This window comes from Pavona decussata, unplaced genomic scaffold (assembly GCF_977016875.1).
Source record: "Pavona decussata unplaced genomic scaffold, jaPavDecu1.1 SCAFFOLD_133, whole genome shotgun sequence".
In the NCBI taxonomy this organism is placed as follows: Eukaryota; Metazoa; Cnidaria; class Anthozoa; order Scleractinia; family Agariciidae; genus Pavona; species Pavona decussata.
The window spans coordinates 745,001-763,555 of record NW_028145546.1 but is presented as its reverse complement, the minus strand read 5'-3'; the positions used below and the strand labels follow the sequence as shown (position 1 = coordinate 763,555).

The window sequence follows — 18,555 nt, the reverse complement described above, 5'->3', positions numbered from 1 at the left end:
AAGTCATTATATCGTTTTAGCCCGTGCGCATGCTCAAACCTTAAAACGTACCACATGGAAGACAAAATGACTACATTGTCATACATATACAGTAGATGGCTGAATCTCAGTTTAAGTCAGTAAGGTGGAACTGAGGTGCCAACGAAAGGGATCTGTCTCATATGGTCTAGGGGCCGACTTTTCTCTCCCTCACTGTCTTGTCGGGGACGAGGTATCGGAAAGCAGCGCCGAACCATCTCCAGCTGGCATAGACGAACCGCGGGCCGAAATCTCGTGGTGCATCGTCATGGTACAACGCTCCGGCAAAGTGTCCAGAGGTACCGCTGTCGGCTGCATTTTTCTCTCTTTTTCAGCCATTTTGATATTAAGGCTGGCAAGTCGCCCGAAGACATCGTAGGGAAAGAAGCGTTTCATTCAATGTCCCTTGTCATGTCCTTGTCAAATTGTCGACGGGTATTGTGTACAACTTATAGCCTTTAAGCCAATTCTGCACATTAAACACCTTCCCTTGAAAATAAAATATCGATAAATAAATTTACGCGCAGGGAGGATTGCAACCCTTAGGTGTCCAAGATCAAGGGCCTGTTTCACAGGACATTCCTCCTCGAATCCATGTGGAGAGATTTTCGGAAAAATGTCAGGGAAAAATGAAATAATTACGGCACAACAGGATATTAAAACTCGGGTAATTCGAAATCTTTTCCGTGAATGTCACCGAAAAATTGGGAGGATATTCCAAATTTCCGGAAGAGGGTAATTTTATTGGACAAAATTGCCTGGAGAGGCCCATGTGTATTTTACGGCCTTTTCGAGTGGAAGGAAAGCGCTGTTCATGTTCTGTGTAAAATAGTTTCAGCTACTTGCCGTCAAAAATCATTGGTAAAGACGGTGTTAGAGCGAAAAGTCAAATACGATTTTTTACGAGCCTGACAGGGGTCCCGACAGGCAGGAAAAACAAACGAGACATTTTTTTCCCAGTAGAACCAGTGTTTTAATAAAAAATCTCAGCAAACTAAATATTCAGAAACGTTCCAGCCAGTTAATCGTCTAGTGTATTCAGTTCCCAGCCAGCTCTATTCCAACTAGACGAGCGGCCCCATCAGATACTTTTGATAAGGTGAAAATGAAAATAAAGATTGATTGATTGCTTGCTTGCTTGATTGATTGCTTGCTTGCTTGCTTGCTTGCTTGCTTGCTTGCTTGCTTGCTTGCTTGCTTGCTTGCTTGCTTGATTGATTGATTGATTGATTGATTGAATATACGAATGTAATTTAATGCGGGCGTTTTTCCGTTTCGTTCAAGGCTCCAAACAAACTCTGTAAAATGTTTGCTTTTGGGCGAGTTTCAAAGCTGTTTGGAAATCTGCCAGTTTGTAAGGTGGACTAATTAGTTCTTCATACGGATATCTGCAGCAAGTTTTGGACAAAAACGAGACAGCATCGTCGAGATGTTGGGGACCATAGTTATGAACTCCTGAAAAATAAAATCATTTGTGGTGTGTAGTCAGGACATTATTATCAGAGAACACTAACACAAGACGTATTTTGCAGTTGTGGTAGCAGTACGTTGTCCTGTATGTGGCACGACTCTGTTAAGCCTTTCTTTAGGGGGGAAGTTTCAATGAGTGTATTCGAGAGAATGGATTATTGGGACATGGCAAACTACTTTGAAACATAGTAAGATCAAGAGGAAAGGAAACATCAGATTTTACTTGGTGCACGGTAATACCAACGTGTGCATTTGAAGGTTTCTGTAGCATGAAGCAACAAGGAGTATTGCTACTCCCCCCCCCCCCCCCCGCCCCCTACCACCAGGATGGGATGCTAGTCCATCGCAGGGTTACCCCCAGCAGTATGTAGTCGGTACCCATTTATCCACCTGGGTGAAGGGAAACAATGTGGAGCAAAGTTTCTCACCTAAAGCCCGCGACACACCAGGCGATTTTATACGCCGATCGCCGTGATCGGCGTATAAAATCGCCGATATCTGGCATGTCAGATATCCGTCATTAAATTGGCCGGCATTTGCCAAGTGTGCCCGTTCCCGCGATTTTCTACGCTCATCGCTGCGAATTGCCAGTAAAGTCAATCAATCAGGTTGGGCGATTTTATCACATGAACAATGTTGAAGTGTCACATCGCCGCGATCGGTGAAAAAAAATCGCCAGGTGTGTCCGCATCAATCGGTGGCGAAAATCGCTTGCGATTTTCGCTGGCGATCAAATTCGCCGCGATCGGCGTATAAAATCTCCAGGTGTGTCCCCGGCTTAAGGAAACAACACAGCAATTAAGAGACCAACCTAGCCTCGAGCCAATGACCCTCCAATCTTCCAACCATCCCTGAATCTAAAGTCTGACATGCTAGCCATTACACCACCACGTCTCCACACATTTTGAAGGGTTGGTTCTACAAATAGTCTTTTGAAAGAATTTGAAGCGAATGATGGGCAAGTTATCAGTCCATTAAATTGATGCATTATGCCTATGAAATATAAATATAACTAGAGTGACTGGCCAGTTCTGGCTGCCATATTTGAGTAAGAAGGCCAATGGGTAGTACACAAATGTCTTACCTTTGATGGTAATACACTTTCGGATAATTTGCTCTCCTGTGATGTCTAATTCGGAATCTGGATGAACCATGCCAACTAACACATACACTCCCCCGGGCCTAAGGAGTTTAATTCCTTCAGTTATCACATCACGTATGCCACAAACCTATCAAACAAAGAACAACGACACTACTGAATTATTCCAGTCAAGAATGACATCTAAAAACAGCTCTCTTTCATCAGTCGCACACAATCTAGCAAGGTCTAATTATGTACCTCTATTACTACATCCACAGAATTGTCTCGTGGACCAGCTGGAATTTGCTGACCTTAAATAAAAATATGACAGCATTTAAAGATTGTAAATAATATAGTAGTTTTCTTTTCAGTCCTTAAATAAAGCCATCATGCTATGAAGATTTTAAAGCACAGTTTATTTATTATTATCATCCTTCAAGACCTCTTTGCTTGTAAGTCCATCATTTAACTCAAAAACCTAAGGATGCAAATTCATTTGAAGCTGCTGTAACTCCACTACTCTCAAATTCACTGTCAGGTGGCATTAAGAAAATGCACCACAGTGAAAAACACAGGTGCAAACTATAAAATACCTTTCTTTTTTGTCGAGCTTTTTAAAATCATTACAGTCAACTTTCGCCTTGTGGAAACCTCACTATTACGGACAACGGACAGCAGGCTAAATCCCCGGCAAAAATAAATTGCAGACTTTTGACTGAAATCAAATTTCCGCTATTATGGACTCTCGCTATTGAGGATACTAACTCGCGGTTCAGAGGGTGTCCGCAATAAAGGGAGTTGACTGTAGTTCATAAGTTCACCATCATCATCATCGTCATCATTATCATCATTTTTAACTTTAGCCAGTGGTTGGATGATCCTGATGTTAATAAGTTTTTTAATAAAGGAAAATGGCCAAAAAAATCCTTGCTTGGTAATTACCTACTTCAAGAGGAACACCTCCAAACTTTTCAACCATTGCCAGTCTCTGAGGATTGACATCTGAGCAGAACACTTTGTTAAACCCAGCCTCACGAAGGAGGGCACAACCATAAATACCTAAAAGACCACACCCCTGAAAGGTGACAAGATATTTCATAAATTATTAGGCAAGCCTGAATAGATAACTAAAATGCACACCCCACTTTAATTATTTAAGTTCTCTTATCTCTGTAGGTAAACTGTTCCATTCAAATTGCTCCATTCTCACGCTGCACTGCATTTAAATGAGGACTGCCCCATTTTTGTCTTAGTGGATATGAGATAACATCTATAAAGTCAGGAGTCTTTGAAATCTCTAGAGTTTCTTTAGAAACTAACTCCCTTATCAATTTATCATGTAACATGATTTCAAATTACCTGAATAACAGCACTTGTTTCACGATGAGGATTTTTACCATCAAGTCCAGACACTGCATTTACCATGGTTGCCAGTGCACAGTTGAGAGGAGAAGCTATTCTGTCTTCCACATTGTCAGGAATTTTCACAACATGTGTTCCACTGTGGATGATGATATGCGATGCATAACATCCATTCAACTCAGAATCCTTTGTTATTGGAGCATGGCCATACTACATTAAAAAACAGTGGTCAGCAAAAAATACTTTCTCTTTTGATATCAGGTTTTGTATGATTATGGTAATGTTAATGTACATTTATATACCACACATATTACATAGTCTCATGGCAGTTTACAATATTGTTATTCGATGGGGTGAGATTGGACCTCAGCGTGTAAAGGCGCCACTCGCAGCCACTATCAGTCCATGTTTTGATCTCACCCACCCACGCAACCTATGCATGAATCAGACAGAATGTGAAAGACAGATGAAATCAGAGATTGAGATAGATCACCACACCACGGTCTACGTCCCCTACTCTTTTCAAACAGTGTGTGGGTTCTTTAACGTCCTGCAGATTATTAGGAACAAGTGTTGTGAGATGGGATCTATGGATTATGATAATCGTCCTTATCTGAGAAGACTGGAAAGTCTTACTGGTGGCAGATGTCATTACAAAGGCAGCACTTTCTAATCAGTCACTCCCTGTCACTGTGTTGGTCTGGCCAGGGCTTGAAGCCACAGCCTCCTGCATGGCAGTCCAGTGCTCTCCCAACTGAGCTAACCCATCAGCAGTGACCTCCCAATTGAGCTAACCCATCAGAAGTGACCTCCCTAAAGTAAGCATGCTTCCATGTCCTGACAGCTGATCCACTCACCCAAATAGCTTGACTGAAAACTCCCCATTAATAACGCCAATAAAGTCTGTCAAATGTATCAGAAGTCAAGAAAAATCTTTCAAATAAATCATTTATTACAAATAGCTCACCTTGAACAAGGACAAACATTTTTGTTGAAGTCCATCTCTACAGCACTCGCACTTGCCACAACAGTTGACAACATGAAATGTCAGCCTGTCACCCTTTTTAAGCCCATCATCTGCAAGACGCTTGTGGTCAATTATTTCTATGATACCCTCATGTCCAAGAATGCTAATGGTGCAAATTTATAAAGAACACAACATTTTTAAAACTGACACTGTTACAATGACATTAATTTTGTACTTGTAGAGCACATATAACAGTATTGCCTGATGATGCTCATGTATTATGATTTTGTCACCTTGAGAACCTGCTATCATACCAGCATCTCACCAATACATTTTAATGTTCAGGTGCAGCCCATTTCTCTCCAGTTGTGCTAAGGGTCCCAAGTGACACTCTACTCATTTGCAGGTGTAGCATGATGATAATGGAGGGGTACCTTACTCCACCCAGGAGTCAAACTCCAAACTTACTATTATAACCCTTTCAATCCCAGGAGTGATCAATATGTAGTTTCTCCTTACATTATCATTACATTGTCAACCAGACAGGTGATGAGAATAAAGAAAATCATTTAAACTAGATGATATTGTTTGATGTAACACCAAATTCTGTGAACTAACTTTAAAAAGAAATGGGGGGGGGTCCAACAGAGCCTAATATTTTGCACCCAAAAAAATACATGGACCTTATATTGTTTAGACCCAAAAAAATTCATGACATTTATACCCTAAAAATGCAATCTTAAGAACAGTATACATACTGCCTTTCGGATCTTGCGGGAACTTTGGCTTGAATTGCGTAAGAGCTATTAGCCTGGAAGAAATTCGAACCCAAAAAAATTCGCACAGATTTTTCAGACCCAAAAAAATACACAGTCAAATCTTCAACCCAAAAAAATACAGGAGTTGACAATTTTAGACCCAAAAAAATACGTCGGACCTCCCCGTCACGTTTATACCCGTGTATCCCCCCTGGGGCTCTCTGAAGACAGTAATGATACCATTAACACACCCCTTGGCATTGACACCCCTCCCCCAACCCCCATACTCTGTCAGCCCCTGTTCATACCCTGCCCCCCAAAACATGATTTCTTCTTTAATAAACAAACCTAGGGACCGCCTCTTTTCTCCTACCACTAATTGTGTGTAGATCCGATCCACATATCGTAGCCATTCGAAACTTTCCAAGGATTTCTCCAGATTTTAACTTGGGAATGGAGACTTCCTCTTGAATCAAACAAGGATCAACATGGCTGCCAAGGAAGACCAGCCTACGAGCTGTGTTGCTGTCTTCAGACATGGCTTATGTTGTTGTTGTTAAGAGCCGCATGTTAGCCGTACAAAGCGAATGACTGTTGCATGCGAAACTTACTATTTTTTGCATCTCGATCTTCGAGAAAAAGACTTTTGATTGAATTTCATTGAGTAGGACTGGGAATGAAAACAAACCATTGCGAGTAGACTGGATAGGAGCCTAGAATCTTGAAAAAATGGCGGCCACAAGGCTGGGAAGACTGATTTGAAGGGTAATTTGTTCCTGCCATTGCTATGATAAGGAAAATTCAAAGGCTTCTTCCAAAGTCCAAGCTGAAGCCGGATGCATCAGAGGTATTAACACAGCATTTGCGACAAAGAGGTTTGCCGGAATGGACTTCATACTTCGTGCGCTACAAGACAGTCGTGAACGACAACTTTGGGATGTCGCACTTTAATTGGCAAGTTGATGGCGCGAATTACCACATTCTAAGGACAGGATGCTTTCCTTTTATCAAATACCATTGTTCTAAAAGACCTTGGCAGGATCTACAGCTAGAGAACACAATTTTCACTGTGCTCAAAGCGTTGAATTTGGGAATTCCAACCCTGGCTTATGGCCTGGCGGCTTGTTTTCTAATCAAGCACGAGGAACTGGTCAGAACTAGTCGTGGGGACGTGACAATATTTTTCCTAATGGCAGAGGAAAAAGATGCTATGTTTTGAGAAGAAATAATAGTCATTCAAGTAATTTTATACTTGAGAATTGTCTTGAATACTTAAGCAGGGTGTTGGTGGTGGTGGGGAGATGGGGGGTGGGGGAAGGGGTTGGGAATACCACCAAGGAAAAATGTTAATAGGAAGCCGAGAAGAAATAATTTGGACAGCCTTAAAATCTCCCACATATTCATTTCCAGATAGAGATAAAAATTTTCAAGGTATGAATGTTAAGCTCTAACAGGGTGGGAAGTTGCAATCTTAACTTTATTTATCCATAGTTGATATTACAATAACTGTCCAAATTCTCGCTCACTGATTGGCTCGTAGCTATTGTCTATAAGAGTACAGACAAAAATGACATTAGATGTAACGCACGCGCTTTCTCAAAGAAAAAATAGCCAATTCCGCTCGTACTTTTTCCATGTTATTGTAAAAAACAAATCGATGGCAGTTTTCTATGGTCTATACTCTTATAGACCATAAAATGACGACATAAAAGGTCCAAAACTTGGTAGTGAAACCACTCGCCTGCAGCTCGTGGTTCCACTTGAGTTTTGAACATTTTTTGACGTCATGTCATGGTCTATTTAACAATTATTCCACGAGCGCGCGTTGGATATGAGATGATAGATAGACAACGAGGCACGTAGCGCCGAGTTGGCTATAATCGTCTCATATCCAACAAGTGCAAGTGGAATAATTGTTTTATTAAAAACAATCAAGAAATATTGCTAGATTCTACTGATTTTGCTCTGCAGGAATAATCAGCAGAAAATTTAATGGTCACCATTTCTCGGCCATGGTATATAATAGCTCATATACCATGACCGCTAAGCCAATCAAATCCCTCGAATTGCATTATACAATGATTCAGTTTTTAATGAAAGAGTATAGCCCATAGAAAACTGCCGTCGATTTGTTAATTCTCATCCTTGAAGAGGTGGTGTGGCTTAGTGGTTAGGGTGCTGGACTTGTAATCTTGAGGTCCTGGGTTCAAGTACCACTCTATCCGTTTGGATTTGTTTCATGGTAGCCCCGTTTCCAAATCCAAGGCCATGCTATGTTTTGCCTCCTGCCAGTTGGGATTTTTAACAAAAATGGTTCGTTCAGTTCGTATATTTATAGTGTCCCCAATTAGCACTGCAGTGCTAGATACATTGACACTTCAATATACAACTGTAGCTATACTAGCCTATTTTACATATTCTTTCCCATCACCCAAATGAAAAAAACAAATTGAAAAGGTTCTGTTCCATTAATTTGCCTGTTCCTCCCCTTTTAAGGCTGCTTTCAGTTAAAATGTTTTGTATAATTTTAATAATTATTATACAAAAAGGGTAGATATTATCAAGGTTAGCTTGGAGTTATTTTTCAATGTAATGATCTTTCTTTTCATTGTGTGGTTTGAAGAAAATATCCCTGCTCCCCACCCCCCCCCCCCCCAATCCTCCAAAGAAGGGATTTTTTCAGGGACCCCCGGCTACCCCTCCCAAAGTTCAAATTTACCTTCACACTTTCCTCAAATTTCATAGCCTTTAAGACACCCTCCACCCCTCTGAAATTTCCAATCCCTGCTGTGGGAGGTGGGGTAAGAATATTTTCTGGGACTACACATTTTGTTGACCAGTTGACAGAACTCTCACAAGAACAAGGATGATGGTCATTGAAACATTTTACAGAGGTGACACCTTAGCATTTTACAGTGACTGATAATAACAAGGCGAGGCAAAGTGATAATAATCAGGTCAAGTCATGTGAATTAGGGATATGACCACCCTAGGTGAATATTCTTGATATTTTAATAACTTCTCCTTAGTACTTTCATGTGGAGATGGGTTGCGGAGTCTAATTTTGTCCAAAATTTTATATTGGTGACTTGTCACACTTTCTTGGACAAGCATCTGAAGTGACAAAAGAACCAAGTTGTATTCAACCTTGTTATCACTACCTGTTCTCTCCTGGGAGTTAAAATCAAGCTCAGTAAACTACTAAAAAAAAACTCCAAGTGGTTTGCCTTTGTGACCCCCAGTTGACGGTGGTCACTAATGCTTCAGCATCATCGACATAGTTTACTCGCCTTAGATCTTTACTTTAACAATTCGCGAGTTAAGTTGAATTCTGTACCTTATGTCACTTAAGCTATATATGGTAGACATTCAACTTGCCATTCCCCAAAATTTGATTTGTATTACTGTAATTCTACGTTTAATAGACGATGTAATAGTATTACAAGCGGCCCGATTACATGGCATTGATGGCGAATTTCATCCAGCCAATTTTTAACCCGGTTGGGGGGCTCAGATTTTTTTGCGGTTACGTGATGAATTTCAGCCCCGGCGAAATTTATAAATACACAATTGAAATTACGTGGGGAAAAATAACTTAAAATCAAGATGAAATATTGGCTCCAACTGGGCTCGGATTCCAGATTCCAGGCTGAGTTTCGACCTGAGCTCAAACTTTCTTCATGTACTTGCAAACTCTTTTTCTAAGAGGGATTTGTTCGTTCAGGAAGAAGGGCTGAAAATTTTTCAGTTTACAAATTTCCGCGGCCTTCATGCGCGTGACATGTGTGGCAACTAAGCCGATTATGACGTAACAATTGGCTTCCCGCGAAATTGGAAAAAGACCAAATTCGATGATGGACCCCGACGAGATTAAGGTTGTTGGTAAGAAAGGAATCTACCGTCGTAAACGTAACTACAGTAGTCAAGATAATTAAGAAATGTCTTTGCTTCTATTGTAGTCTATGCGGCTCGAAATTTACAGCCGAAAAAAGGCGACGGTAAGTTGTAATAAAAGTAAAAGCTCTTTCAAATGGCAGTCGATTGTCTGCTCTCATTGATGTCATCACATTTTTGCTCGGTTTATTCAATTAAGCTTACTGTCTTTCAGGCGTATGCAATGCTTCCGTTATTTTTGGCGTCGGCAAGGATAAATATCGAACGGAGTTTGTAAAAGACAATGATCCGACTTGGAATGAAGAAACTACAATGTAAGTTTACAGAATGTCAATTTATTTACCGGAGTATCGTTTTAAGGTCATGGCGTGAATCCTCTAAGACCATATCGTATGATCGTATTATCACATTTCTTTTTCTCCCAGTGTAAATTAAAACTGCCTATGATATTTGTTTTTGAAAAGGGTTGGCTATGCAAATTTTGTTTCCTTCAACACCTTTATACGATTTCCATCGAAGTTAAGAAACGCCTCAAGTTAAAAGATCGGCTTAACTGATAAGCTTAAGCTTACGCTTTAAAAGAAGCTTCATTTTTTTAGCTTTAATTATACTTAATCCTTACAATAGCCTTTCACTGATAACATTTTGTTCAGAGTTAAAAATAATAACCACGGGCTATTTACACACAAGTCTTATGCTGTATGCTTTAGTTAAATATCTGTCGTCTTCCGGAAAGTGAAATTGTGCAGTCAAAACGACATCCACAAACTCAGTTGTATTTTATCAGTTTCAGTTTTGGATTTCTGTTAAATAAACCATGTTTTATTCGTGTACGAAAGTGCACTTTTATTGTGACTTTGTTTTCAAAATTATGACAGCTGGTCTTTGCGCAAGCTTACCCATGTTCAAAAAACCAAAATTTCCTGATCAATCTTATCTGCGTATTTCGGGCTTTGTTTTGCTTGTCACAAATATTTGATAAAGTTGCTTCCATCTTTTGACTTGTTTTACGTTCTGGTAAATATTCAATATCATAAATCACTGTTTCCAGTAGTATTAAAATAGCTACTTCCGAGGTTTGTTTTGTTTCTACTCTTTATTCCTGTTTTGAAATGAGCGTATGTAATTCATTTGTTTTATGCAAAAAACAAGGGTTCCCCCCTCCCCACCTTCACAACTTCGCAAGAAGAAAAGCTATGACCATGAGACTTGGTGGATCCAGATGGTACATCCAAAGATGTCTCCTTTGAGGTCCGCAAAGAGAAGTGATGACGTCATATGACGTGATAATTACGTCATGATTACCAAATGGCGGCCATCTTGGATTTCCTCAAAACTCCAGCAAAATGCCAAAATTGAGCAAAACGTAATGAAAGCCAACAATGGATACTAATATTAGCTAAAAACAAAAGTTATTGTAAGAAATAAAAGTAATTTTAATTCATTATAAAAAGGATCTTTCGTTTTCTGAAACTGGTCATTTTGTTTTAGGTGGGGTGGGGGGGGGGGGGAGGGAGAGGGATGGGACTTCAAACATATCATCCATTTTACTGACATGTGACTGCCTTTGCTTGCTTTTTCAGGAAAGTAACCAAAGCAGCTCCTCTGATTTTCACAGTGACTGATCGGGATGAGTCGCTTGGCACAGTGAGTTTACCTCTTGCACAGATCCCATCAGTAGCTCACCGCCGCCGATGGATGCCATTAACAACAAAAAACTCACAAGCTATAGGAGACCTGTGCATCGATTGCTGGGTGCTCTCATATAAGAAGCCTTCCTCTGTAGGTGAAGGTGTCAAATGGAACAATTTGTTACCATTCAGCCTCAGGACCGGCTCAAAAGAGCGTTCAAAACGGAGAAACTCAATTGAGGCTGCTTCTATTTCTATAAAAGGCTCGAGATCTATAGAAAATTTGTACTCATCCCCTGATTTAAATCCAAACTTTGGACGAGAATTCAATGGACCTTTGAAATCTGGACCTTCAAGTCCAAAACTGTCACCGGTGCTTTCTCCATCTAGCAGCACCACTGCCCTACAACCTTTCACCCTTTTTAAACCACGCCTTGCCCCCACCCTCGGTCAGGTTTTGTCTTCAAGTAATGCCCCTGAGATAACCGGGCTTTCTCCTAAATCTGGGCCCACATCTGGGGGAACCAGGATCACAGTGCGAGGGTGTAACCTTGGTAAATCTAACGAGGACATATGCTCAATAAGTGTCTGTGGTTGCGACCTTTTACCCACTCTTGAATATCACAGTCCGGCAAAGCTAGTGGTCGTTACAAAGCCATGGGTTGGATCTGGGCCTGTTGTATTAGAGACGGCTTCTGGTGGGCGAGGGACATCTACTCTTATTTTCACTTTCCAAGATAAACCAGCAGGTGAGACAAATGCTTGTTGTTGTATATGGTCATGCCTAGGAATTTCTGTTGTTCACATGATAGAACAAAATGTGAATAAAATTGTCATTTCACAGTGACAATGTTAAGGGAGGGCTGCTATAGCCCTCGTTAAGTGAACGCTAGGAACTATAACTTCACAAGTGAGGGCAGGGTGACATCAATACCAAAAAATACTCCAAATTGTGTATCCATGGTTTGATTTGAACCCCAATCAAATCAGCAAAAATACATAATAATAATGTCATCCCTTTTGCATGCATTGTGTGCCTATGTTTCTTACATGAAATGGTGTCATTCCATTCAGATCCTGTAGAGTGCCAATATCGCATCCCCAAATTGCAATAAGATGTTGATTTTTGGCAATTAGGCATTTTTCATCATACTCTTTCCTAACAAATATTATCTTAATAAATCCCAGGATTTTAAAAATATATATATATATCTATGACATCACAACCTAGTACTCTGTTCTGATGCTCTTCATTGTTACAAGCCATCACTGTGACCTAGTTGGTCTAGCTTATTATGAATCTCCTGCCAAGCTCAGTGCTTAGAGTGATAGAGTGACTAATGTGCAGAAAGTCATGCCCAATACAACTTCCAACAAGGAATTGAGACTAATTTGTTTGAGTTCTTATGTTTGAAAAACTGAATTGATGTTACTTTCTGTAAAATCAAGTTTGGTATTTAACAGTCCCCACGTAATCAACATTACTTTTAAGAAATGTGCATGACATGAAACATTGCAAGGATATGTACATACCACCACTTCTTTTGGAAACAAAAGTAAGTTCACAATAGTCTTTTCATTTTTTGTTAGATGCACTGGTATCTATCTTCGATAGGAAAGGCAAAGTTTCACGTGGTGAACTACTGTCTGAAATAACAAAACTCAAAGAGGAAATTGTTGGTGAGTTTGCTGCATTTCTTTTGTAGAATTGGGTACTGCATGTGAAATGAATACAGTTAAATAAAATATACCTCACTGTTGCTCTAAACCTCTATGCTAAAATTAAACATGTGGTATTTATGATTGGCCAGGGGCATGAAACATTCCAATTCAACCTGGAAACAGTGGATGAAAGAGCCACTCTGTTGAAGCCACTGAAATTCCTAACGATTTTGTTATTATTATTATTATTATTATTATTATTATTATTATTATTATTATTATTATTATTATCATTATTGTTATTAATATAATCATTTTTATTATTATTATTATTATTATTATTATTATTATTATTATTATTATTATTATTATTATTGTTATTTATTATAATTTTTTTTATCTTTCTTGTGAGTAAACAAAATGGGAGCTGGTGTTTAGAGATGCTCTCTTTTTTTTTCCAGATCTAACTGATGAAAATCGTTCCTTGAAGAACTACATAGATCGACTGATGATTGTTTTAATGGAAAAGTTTCCAGAAGTTCTAGAAAATTTAGGTTCCTCTGCATGAATACTGAGCAAAAACCTGAAAAATAGAAATTTTAAAATTATCAAGGGTCAGCTTATTAAAAAAAACTTTACTGTTCAAACAAAAACAATTTATGAAAAAGTTGTTTTTATTAATAAAAAAAATTATTAATGTTGTATCTTATTACTAGGCTTACTTAATTCCTTCAAGACTGAGTGTGATTTTAAGTTGAACACTTGAAAAAATCAACAGATTCCTCTCTTGCAAAATTATATTATTTTTGTAGATCTTACAGCTGTTGGAAATGTGCATGTAACTCAGTTATTGACCTCCAAACTGTGTGAGGTACAAATTTTGTAAATCTGAAGAGTTGTACTAACCATCATTGCTTTGTAGTGATAATTAAATGTCCATATTTGCAGTAATTTGTTGGAAATTCAGTAAGAGGGCGGCTTGCTCCAAAGCTATTACACCTTAAGAGTTCAGTGCCTAATTTTAAACCAAAAATTTGCTATAAAATTGCTCAACTAGCTTCCATTATTAGTAACCTCAACACTATTAAACATGCGCTTATTGAAAATTCATTGAAAGAGTTCTTGGTTTCCGACTTGTAGTTTCTGAATCTCTTCAGAATGGGTAATATGTTACTGACAGAAACTGTTTTTCAAGCTGTATGCCATGGTGTTTGCTAATAAAAGACATCTTCAACTGGGGTCAGTTTCACCATAACAACTCCCGTTGGGTTAACTTTGGCCCTAAAGAACTTGTTAAACTGGCCCAAGTCTTGGTGAGCAAACAAGTCTCTTGCAGACGCAGAGCTTGATGTCATCCCAATCTGTAGAAAAGACAACATTAACTTAGTCTACAGTGACTTTTTTTGTCTGTGGGTCGATTAACTGGCATGTCATATAATGTCTTTGAAGTCTGTAATCAGGACCAGGTTATTTGAAGCATGATTAGCACTAACCAGGTTAACTATCATGACAGCTTATAGATTTTGTAATCAGGCTTTGAACAACTCGGCCCAGTTGTTTTAGAGGATCAGGTGATTGGGCGAACACTCAGACCTCTAACTGGAGAGACCAGACCACAGACTGTCCATCACAGGTTTCTTATTCCCGATCAATCTGGTTAAACCTACTGAAGACTACAGTCTCAGCTAGCAGAGCTCTTAATTAGTAGCAGCCAGAGGCAGCCTACTTTACAACCAATATGAGAGATAATGGGAGTCAGTTAAATCAGCCTGTCTGTACTCTGACAGGATTAAAATCAAACATGGTCAATGACATCATCAATGTCATGACCATCATTATCGCCATCAACACCACCACCACCATCATCATTGTTATCATCATCACCCATCAACCTTAACATCTTCATTAAGTCAGAATATACATACCAAGTTAAAATCTGCCTCTATTTCTTGAGCTTCACTAGGATTGCGATTCAACAACAAAACAGCTACACCACCATCTGAGAGGGCTCGTGACCACACCTCTGAATCATTTCTTTTAAGCTGCATTGATGAGAAACAATATATTTAACTGCTTCAAGTTGCTCAAGTTGGCTTCTTGTAGGGAGGGTCTCATTAATAAATAATAAATTGGAATTTTAAAGTCATACAAACCACTTGACGCCCCATTTTTCCAAGCTTGTCCTGATTCACAGCAATAACTTCTCTAAAGTAAAGGAGAACATAGTTGTATTAATAATAATATTTATAACATCAATCTTATTATATAAAATATTTCCCTGGGTTATTGTACCTGTTAGTACCAAATTATACTGAAAATATGTATTTAAATAAAACAATCATTTATAATAATTTATAAATTTAACCCAAATTAGAAAGATTAGTCAAGTTTTAAAATGATGGTTCCTTAAGAACTAACCATTATGTGTAATAATCCTTTTAAAATTACAATAAATTTTATTTGAACTGTCACTAAATAAAGCCTACAATTTAACAAAATACTAATGACTTGAAACTTGAACCTGTTGAGAAGAATATCTTTGGCTTGTGTTGAAATTTTCCTCAAGTCATTGGACATAATGAGAGGCTAAAAATAAAGAAGTTGTTAAAACGAATGAAATCATCTACAAATGGACTATTTAATATTCATTTTACTGACCTACAGAAAAGGCCAGTCATGTCATAGCTAGGGTAAATCACAGTCATATTATTGGCTGAAAATTCAATCTGGATGTTTTTTAAAAGATCCAGTGGTGACTTGAATGTTTCCAGTCAATGTCTCGATTTGTTTTGTTTTGGTGTATTATTTCCAGGCATTTAATACGAGGTATGATCTCCAGGAAAGTATAGAGCAACTGAGTGACTGCTCAGGGCTAAGCTTGTACATAACCTTTATTGAATACAAAAGATGAGTTTTTATTGAATGATAAAATGTAGGATCACATTGTTTTTCTATACAATAATTATAAAGGTTGACTAATAGAAGAACTTACTGCAGCTAAAACTGACCAAAGACCAAACTGTGCTTTAGACTGTTCATAATTCAACCCAAAATCACCAACTACAAGCTGTAGGAACAAAAATAATTTACCTGTGAGGTTTAAATACCATATCAACACTAGTACTTCTCATGCAAATTAGGGGTAATAATTCATAGGATCTTAATGCGGAGTTCCACAAAATATCCATACCATCCCCATGGAAGGAACCCCCCCCCCCCCCATACTCCCTATGAAATTTCAATATAGCTTCATACTTCATACTTTCCTTTAAATTTGGCCTATGAAGAACCCCCCCCCCCCCCCCCCTGTCACGATATGGCAAATGCCAATAAAACAATTACTATGCAATAGAAGTGATACACTGTTTCCCCTCCTTGTAACTTGACCACAGTATTAAGAGAAGTCTTTTCAGATTTCAGAGAAGTAGTCCATCTAGAAAAGTTGTCCACTTGTTTTGGGGGATAGGTTAATGTTTGCTGGATGTATCTGTATGTTCGAGTGTCATGGTGCTTGTTACATGCATTTAGGGGTGGGAGATATCTAATTTATCATCTAAGCTCCAACTCCAAAATTTTCACCTTAATTCATAATAGACTATAGTGCCTTATTCCTACCATATCAGGGTCATTCCAGTGGCCAGGGCCAGCGGCTGCAATGAATGTGTCTTGATTGTCAGCAAAGTGGTCCACAATCCCTAATACACTTGACCATGAGTCCTGCAGTTTAAACAAAACTTTGCATGCATTAGTAGTAAATTGTAAAGTAAGGCATGTACTAACCTTGGAGGAGGATATCATGTTCAGATCTATTCTCAATACAAGAAAGAAAACAACAACAACAAAAAAAAACTACCAAATAATACAAATATAAATAATATGATACAGATACAAGGATGTTTTGTATCTGGGAAAAGCTTCTCTAGACGGAATCCTCTTTTCATCTTACTCCACACCAAAAAACCTGAGTGTTCATAACATTTTTCAGGATAGCACTGGCGCTTAACATTATTGTTAAGAAGGACACCACTTTGGAGCCTTAGTTAAGGAGGCTCAAAGGGGTTTTTAGCTGAGGGCGTGCACTTAACCCACCCACAGCATAGCTAAGGTGCATGCAGCAACTGAATGAATGAAATTCCTATTCAAAAGTCGCGCACACAAAACACCTGCTGAAAACATTTGTTTTTATTTTGAAATTTTGTCCAGTAACCAATTTTGACTTTTTGCATGCACTTAACATTCACTCCAGTATGCCAATTCAAATAGAAAAGTTTGGGAGAACATTATCCAGTAGAATTTTCTGTAGGTGAAAAATCTTTTTGATATAACATAAGATCTACTGGATAGCTTTTTAATCTCATATTGCCACAGGAGTTAGAGAATTTAAGGGGCTTTCCAACAGAGTAATAGAAATGGTAGGTCACCTACTTAGTTCTTGAGATAATTTGCAACAACTAAAATTTAGAGGTCCTTTCTGTTGGGCTGAGCTGTTGCCATTATAGTAACTGCTATGATGTCAGGGCTAGTGTTAAAATATTGCCCAACAACAGAGTTATCAAGATGTTTATAGTTCACCCACATGATGAAATCAATTTATTTTTTGTCAACTTTCATCATTTCACAAACACTTGAACCCTTATATTTATGAGCCCTCTTAACCACTGAATCATCACTGAATCAAATTAGAAATCCTAAAAACAAACCTGTACATCATCATAATTCCTCCAAGTGTTACAGTTTCTTGCAATGGCAGCATAATCAGGCTGGAATGAAATGGAATTATGGATATTTGCAGTTGATGGGTCTATTAATGTACAGCAACTGGGAGTATTTATTTACTACTCCCCCCTGGATGGGATATGCTAGTCCATTTGAAGGGTTACACCCGTCACCCATTTACACAACAGGGAAGGGAGAGAACATGGAGTAGAATTTCCTCTCCAACGAAACAAGTCCTCAATGCCAGTTGAACTACTGACCCTCAATCTTCTGTTCAAAAATCAGACATGCCTTGAATCACTACACCACACCTCAAAAACAATCATGCCTTCTTCAGGTTTGTTTTCAAGAAATTATAGGCAGAAGGGTATGACTGAAGATTACTATCAAAGGATAATCTGATTGTACAAGTAATTCAAAGTCAGCAAATTAAATCACATCAGAATGATGGACTAGTTTTGACTTGAGATCCAAAAGACAATAATTGTCTTTCAAGCCCTGGGTGCATTTCTTGAAATTTCTGGTGAGTCACCAAGCCTTTGCAATAAAATTATCTTTTCAAATCCATTTTCAGTACTTAATGTTAAGTGCAATTTACTGGCCCAGTGTGTCGGTAGAATTATGGAAACTATTGGAAATACTACAGAACTTTAACATTGCTTTTAATTAATTAAGCACCACAGTAACTGCTACTTTATTACTACAGTATAACTGTAATTTGGCTCTGTAATGGTACTGCCAGTTGAATTGGTCACTTAAACTTATGAAGCAAATTGTTGGTAATTAAGGTTTTAAGGCTTCATTAAGGCGTGGAGCTTGGTCACTTGCAATCAAGAAAAGGATCTGGAACTACCTTCTTGAGGTGTAGGCCACAACAATTGACATGGACCTTTCTACACCTTCCTACATACCTTGATGCCCATTTTGGTCTGGTAATCAGGCCATTCGCAGCTCAAAACAATTGGCCTTCCAGTTGCATTAAGAGCCTGTGTGAAC

The 18,555-nt window shown here is 38.6% G+C and overlaps 3 protein-coding genes across 5 annotated transcripts in view; 1 reads left to right on the top strand and 2 right to left on the bottom strand.

The window, feature by feature from the left end:
- Positions 1-966: 966 nt before the first annotated feature.
- On the bottom strand, positions 967-6,956 carry LOC146468042 (uncharacterized). Of its 2 annotated transcripts, XM_085124936.1 has the most exons (7): positions 6,005-6,955; positions 4,899-5,061; positions 3,929-4,141; positions 3,512-3,644; positions 2,828-2,880; positions 2,573-2,717; positions 967-1,473 (listed from the first exon to the last, which is right to left on the bottom strand). In XM_085124936.1, the coding sequence occupies exons 1-7, from the start codon at positions 6,193-6,195 to the stop codon at positions 1,298-1,300; spliced, it is 1,074 nt and encodes a 357-aa protein (XP_084981062.1). In that variant the 5' UTR covers positions 6,196-6,955; the 3' UTR covers positions 967-1,297. The 2 variants fall into 2 exon arrangements, with proteins under 2 accessions (XP_084981062.1, XP_084981063.1); XM_085124937.1 differs by lacking the exon at positions 2,828-2,880 and having other exon boundaries at positions 3,516-3,644; positions 6,005-6,956.
- A 1,677-nt stretch (positions 6,957-8,633) lies between these two features.
- Positions 8,634-14,082, top strand: LOC146468041 (uncharacterized). The gene is made up of 6 exons (XM_085124934.1): positions 8,634-9,538; positions 9,616-9,654; positions 9,765-9,864; positions 11,134-11,930; positions 12,772-12,861; positions 13,305-14,082. The coding sequence occupies exons 1-6, from the start codon at positions 9,508-9,510 to the stop codon at positions 13,409-13,411; spliced, it is 1,164 nt and encodes a 387-aa protein (XP_084981060.1). The 5' UTR covers positions 8,634-9,507; the 3' UTR covers positions 13,412-14,082.
- LOC146468040 (alpha-N-acetylgalactosaminidase-like) overlaps positions 13,623-18,555 on the bottom strand; it is a 12,791-nt gene continuing 7,858 nt past the window's right edge. The window contains exons 7-14 of one of the 2 annotated variants that reach the window (XM_085124928.1): positions 18,471-18,555; positions 17,544-17,603; positions 16,459-16,560; positions 15,836-15,910; positions 15,365-15,429; positions 14,997-15,048; positions 14,769-14,885; positions 13,623-14,204 (exon numbers count right to left, since the gene is read on the bottom strand). The exon at positions 18,471-18,555 is cut by the window's right edge and continues 83 nt beyond it. In XM_085124928.1, the coding sequence (XP_084981054.1) occupies positions 14,058-14,204; positions 14,769-14,885; positions 14,997-15,048; positions 15,365-15,429; positions 15,836-15,910; positions 16,459-16,560; positions 17,544-17,603; positions 18,471-18,555 (703 nt within the window). In that variant the 3' untranslated portion in view covers positions 13,623-14,057. The remainder of the gene's footprint in view (positions 14,205-14,768; positions 14,886-14,996; positions 15,049-15,364; positions 15,430-15,835; positions 15,911-16,458; positions 16,561-17,543; positions 17,604-18,470) is intronic. The other variant, XM_085124929.1, reaches the window with a different exon arrangement.

Bases quoted from the DNA above. Each gene is read 5' to 3' on its own strand.
- LOC146468042 (XM_085124936.1), bottom strand. From the start codon at position 6,195: ATGTCTGAAGACAGCAACACAGCTCGTAGGCTGGTCTTCCTTGGCAGC. The intron at 4,142-4,898 runs GTGAGCTATTTG...TTTTTAATGTAG, and splicing joins AATGTTTGTCCTTGTTCAAG to TATGGCCATGCTCCAATAAC. The intron at 2,881-3,511 runs GTAATTACCAAG...TTTTTATTTAAG, and splicing joins AGGTGTTCCTCTTGAAGTAG to GTCAGCAAATTCCAGCTGGT.
- LOC146468041 (XM_085124934.1), top strand. From the start codon at position 9,508: ATGATGGACCCCGACGAGATTAAGGTTGTTG. The intron at 9,539-9,615 runs GTAAGAAAGGAA...CTTCTATTGTAG, and splicing joins CGACGAGATTAAGGTTGTTG to TCTATGCGGCTCGAAATTTA. The intron at 11,931-12,771 runs GTGAGACAAATG...ATTTTTTGTTAG, and splicing joins TTTCCAAGATAAACCAGCAG to ATGCACTGGTATCTATCTTC.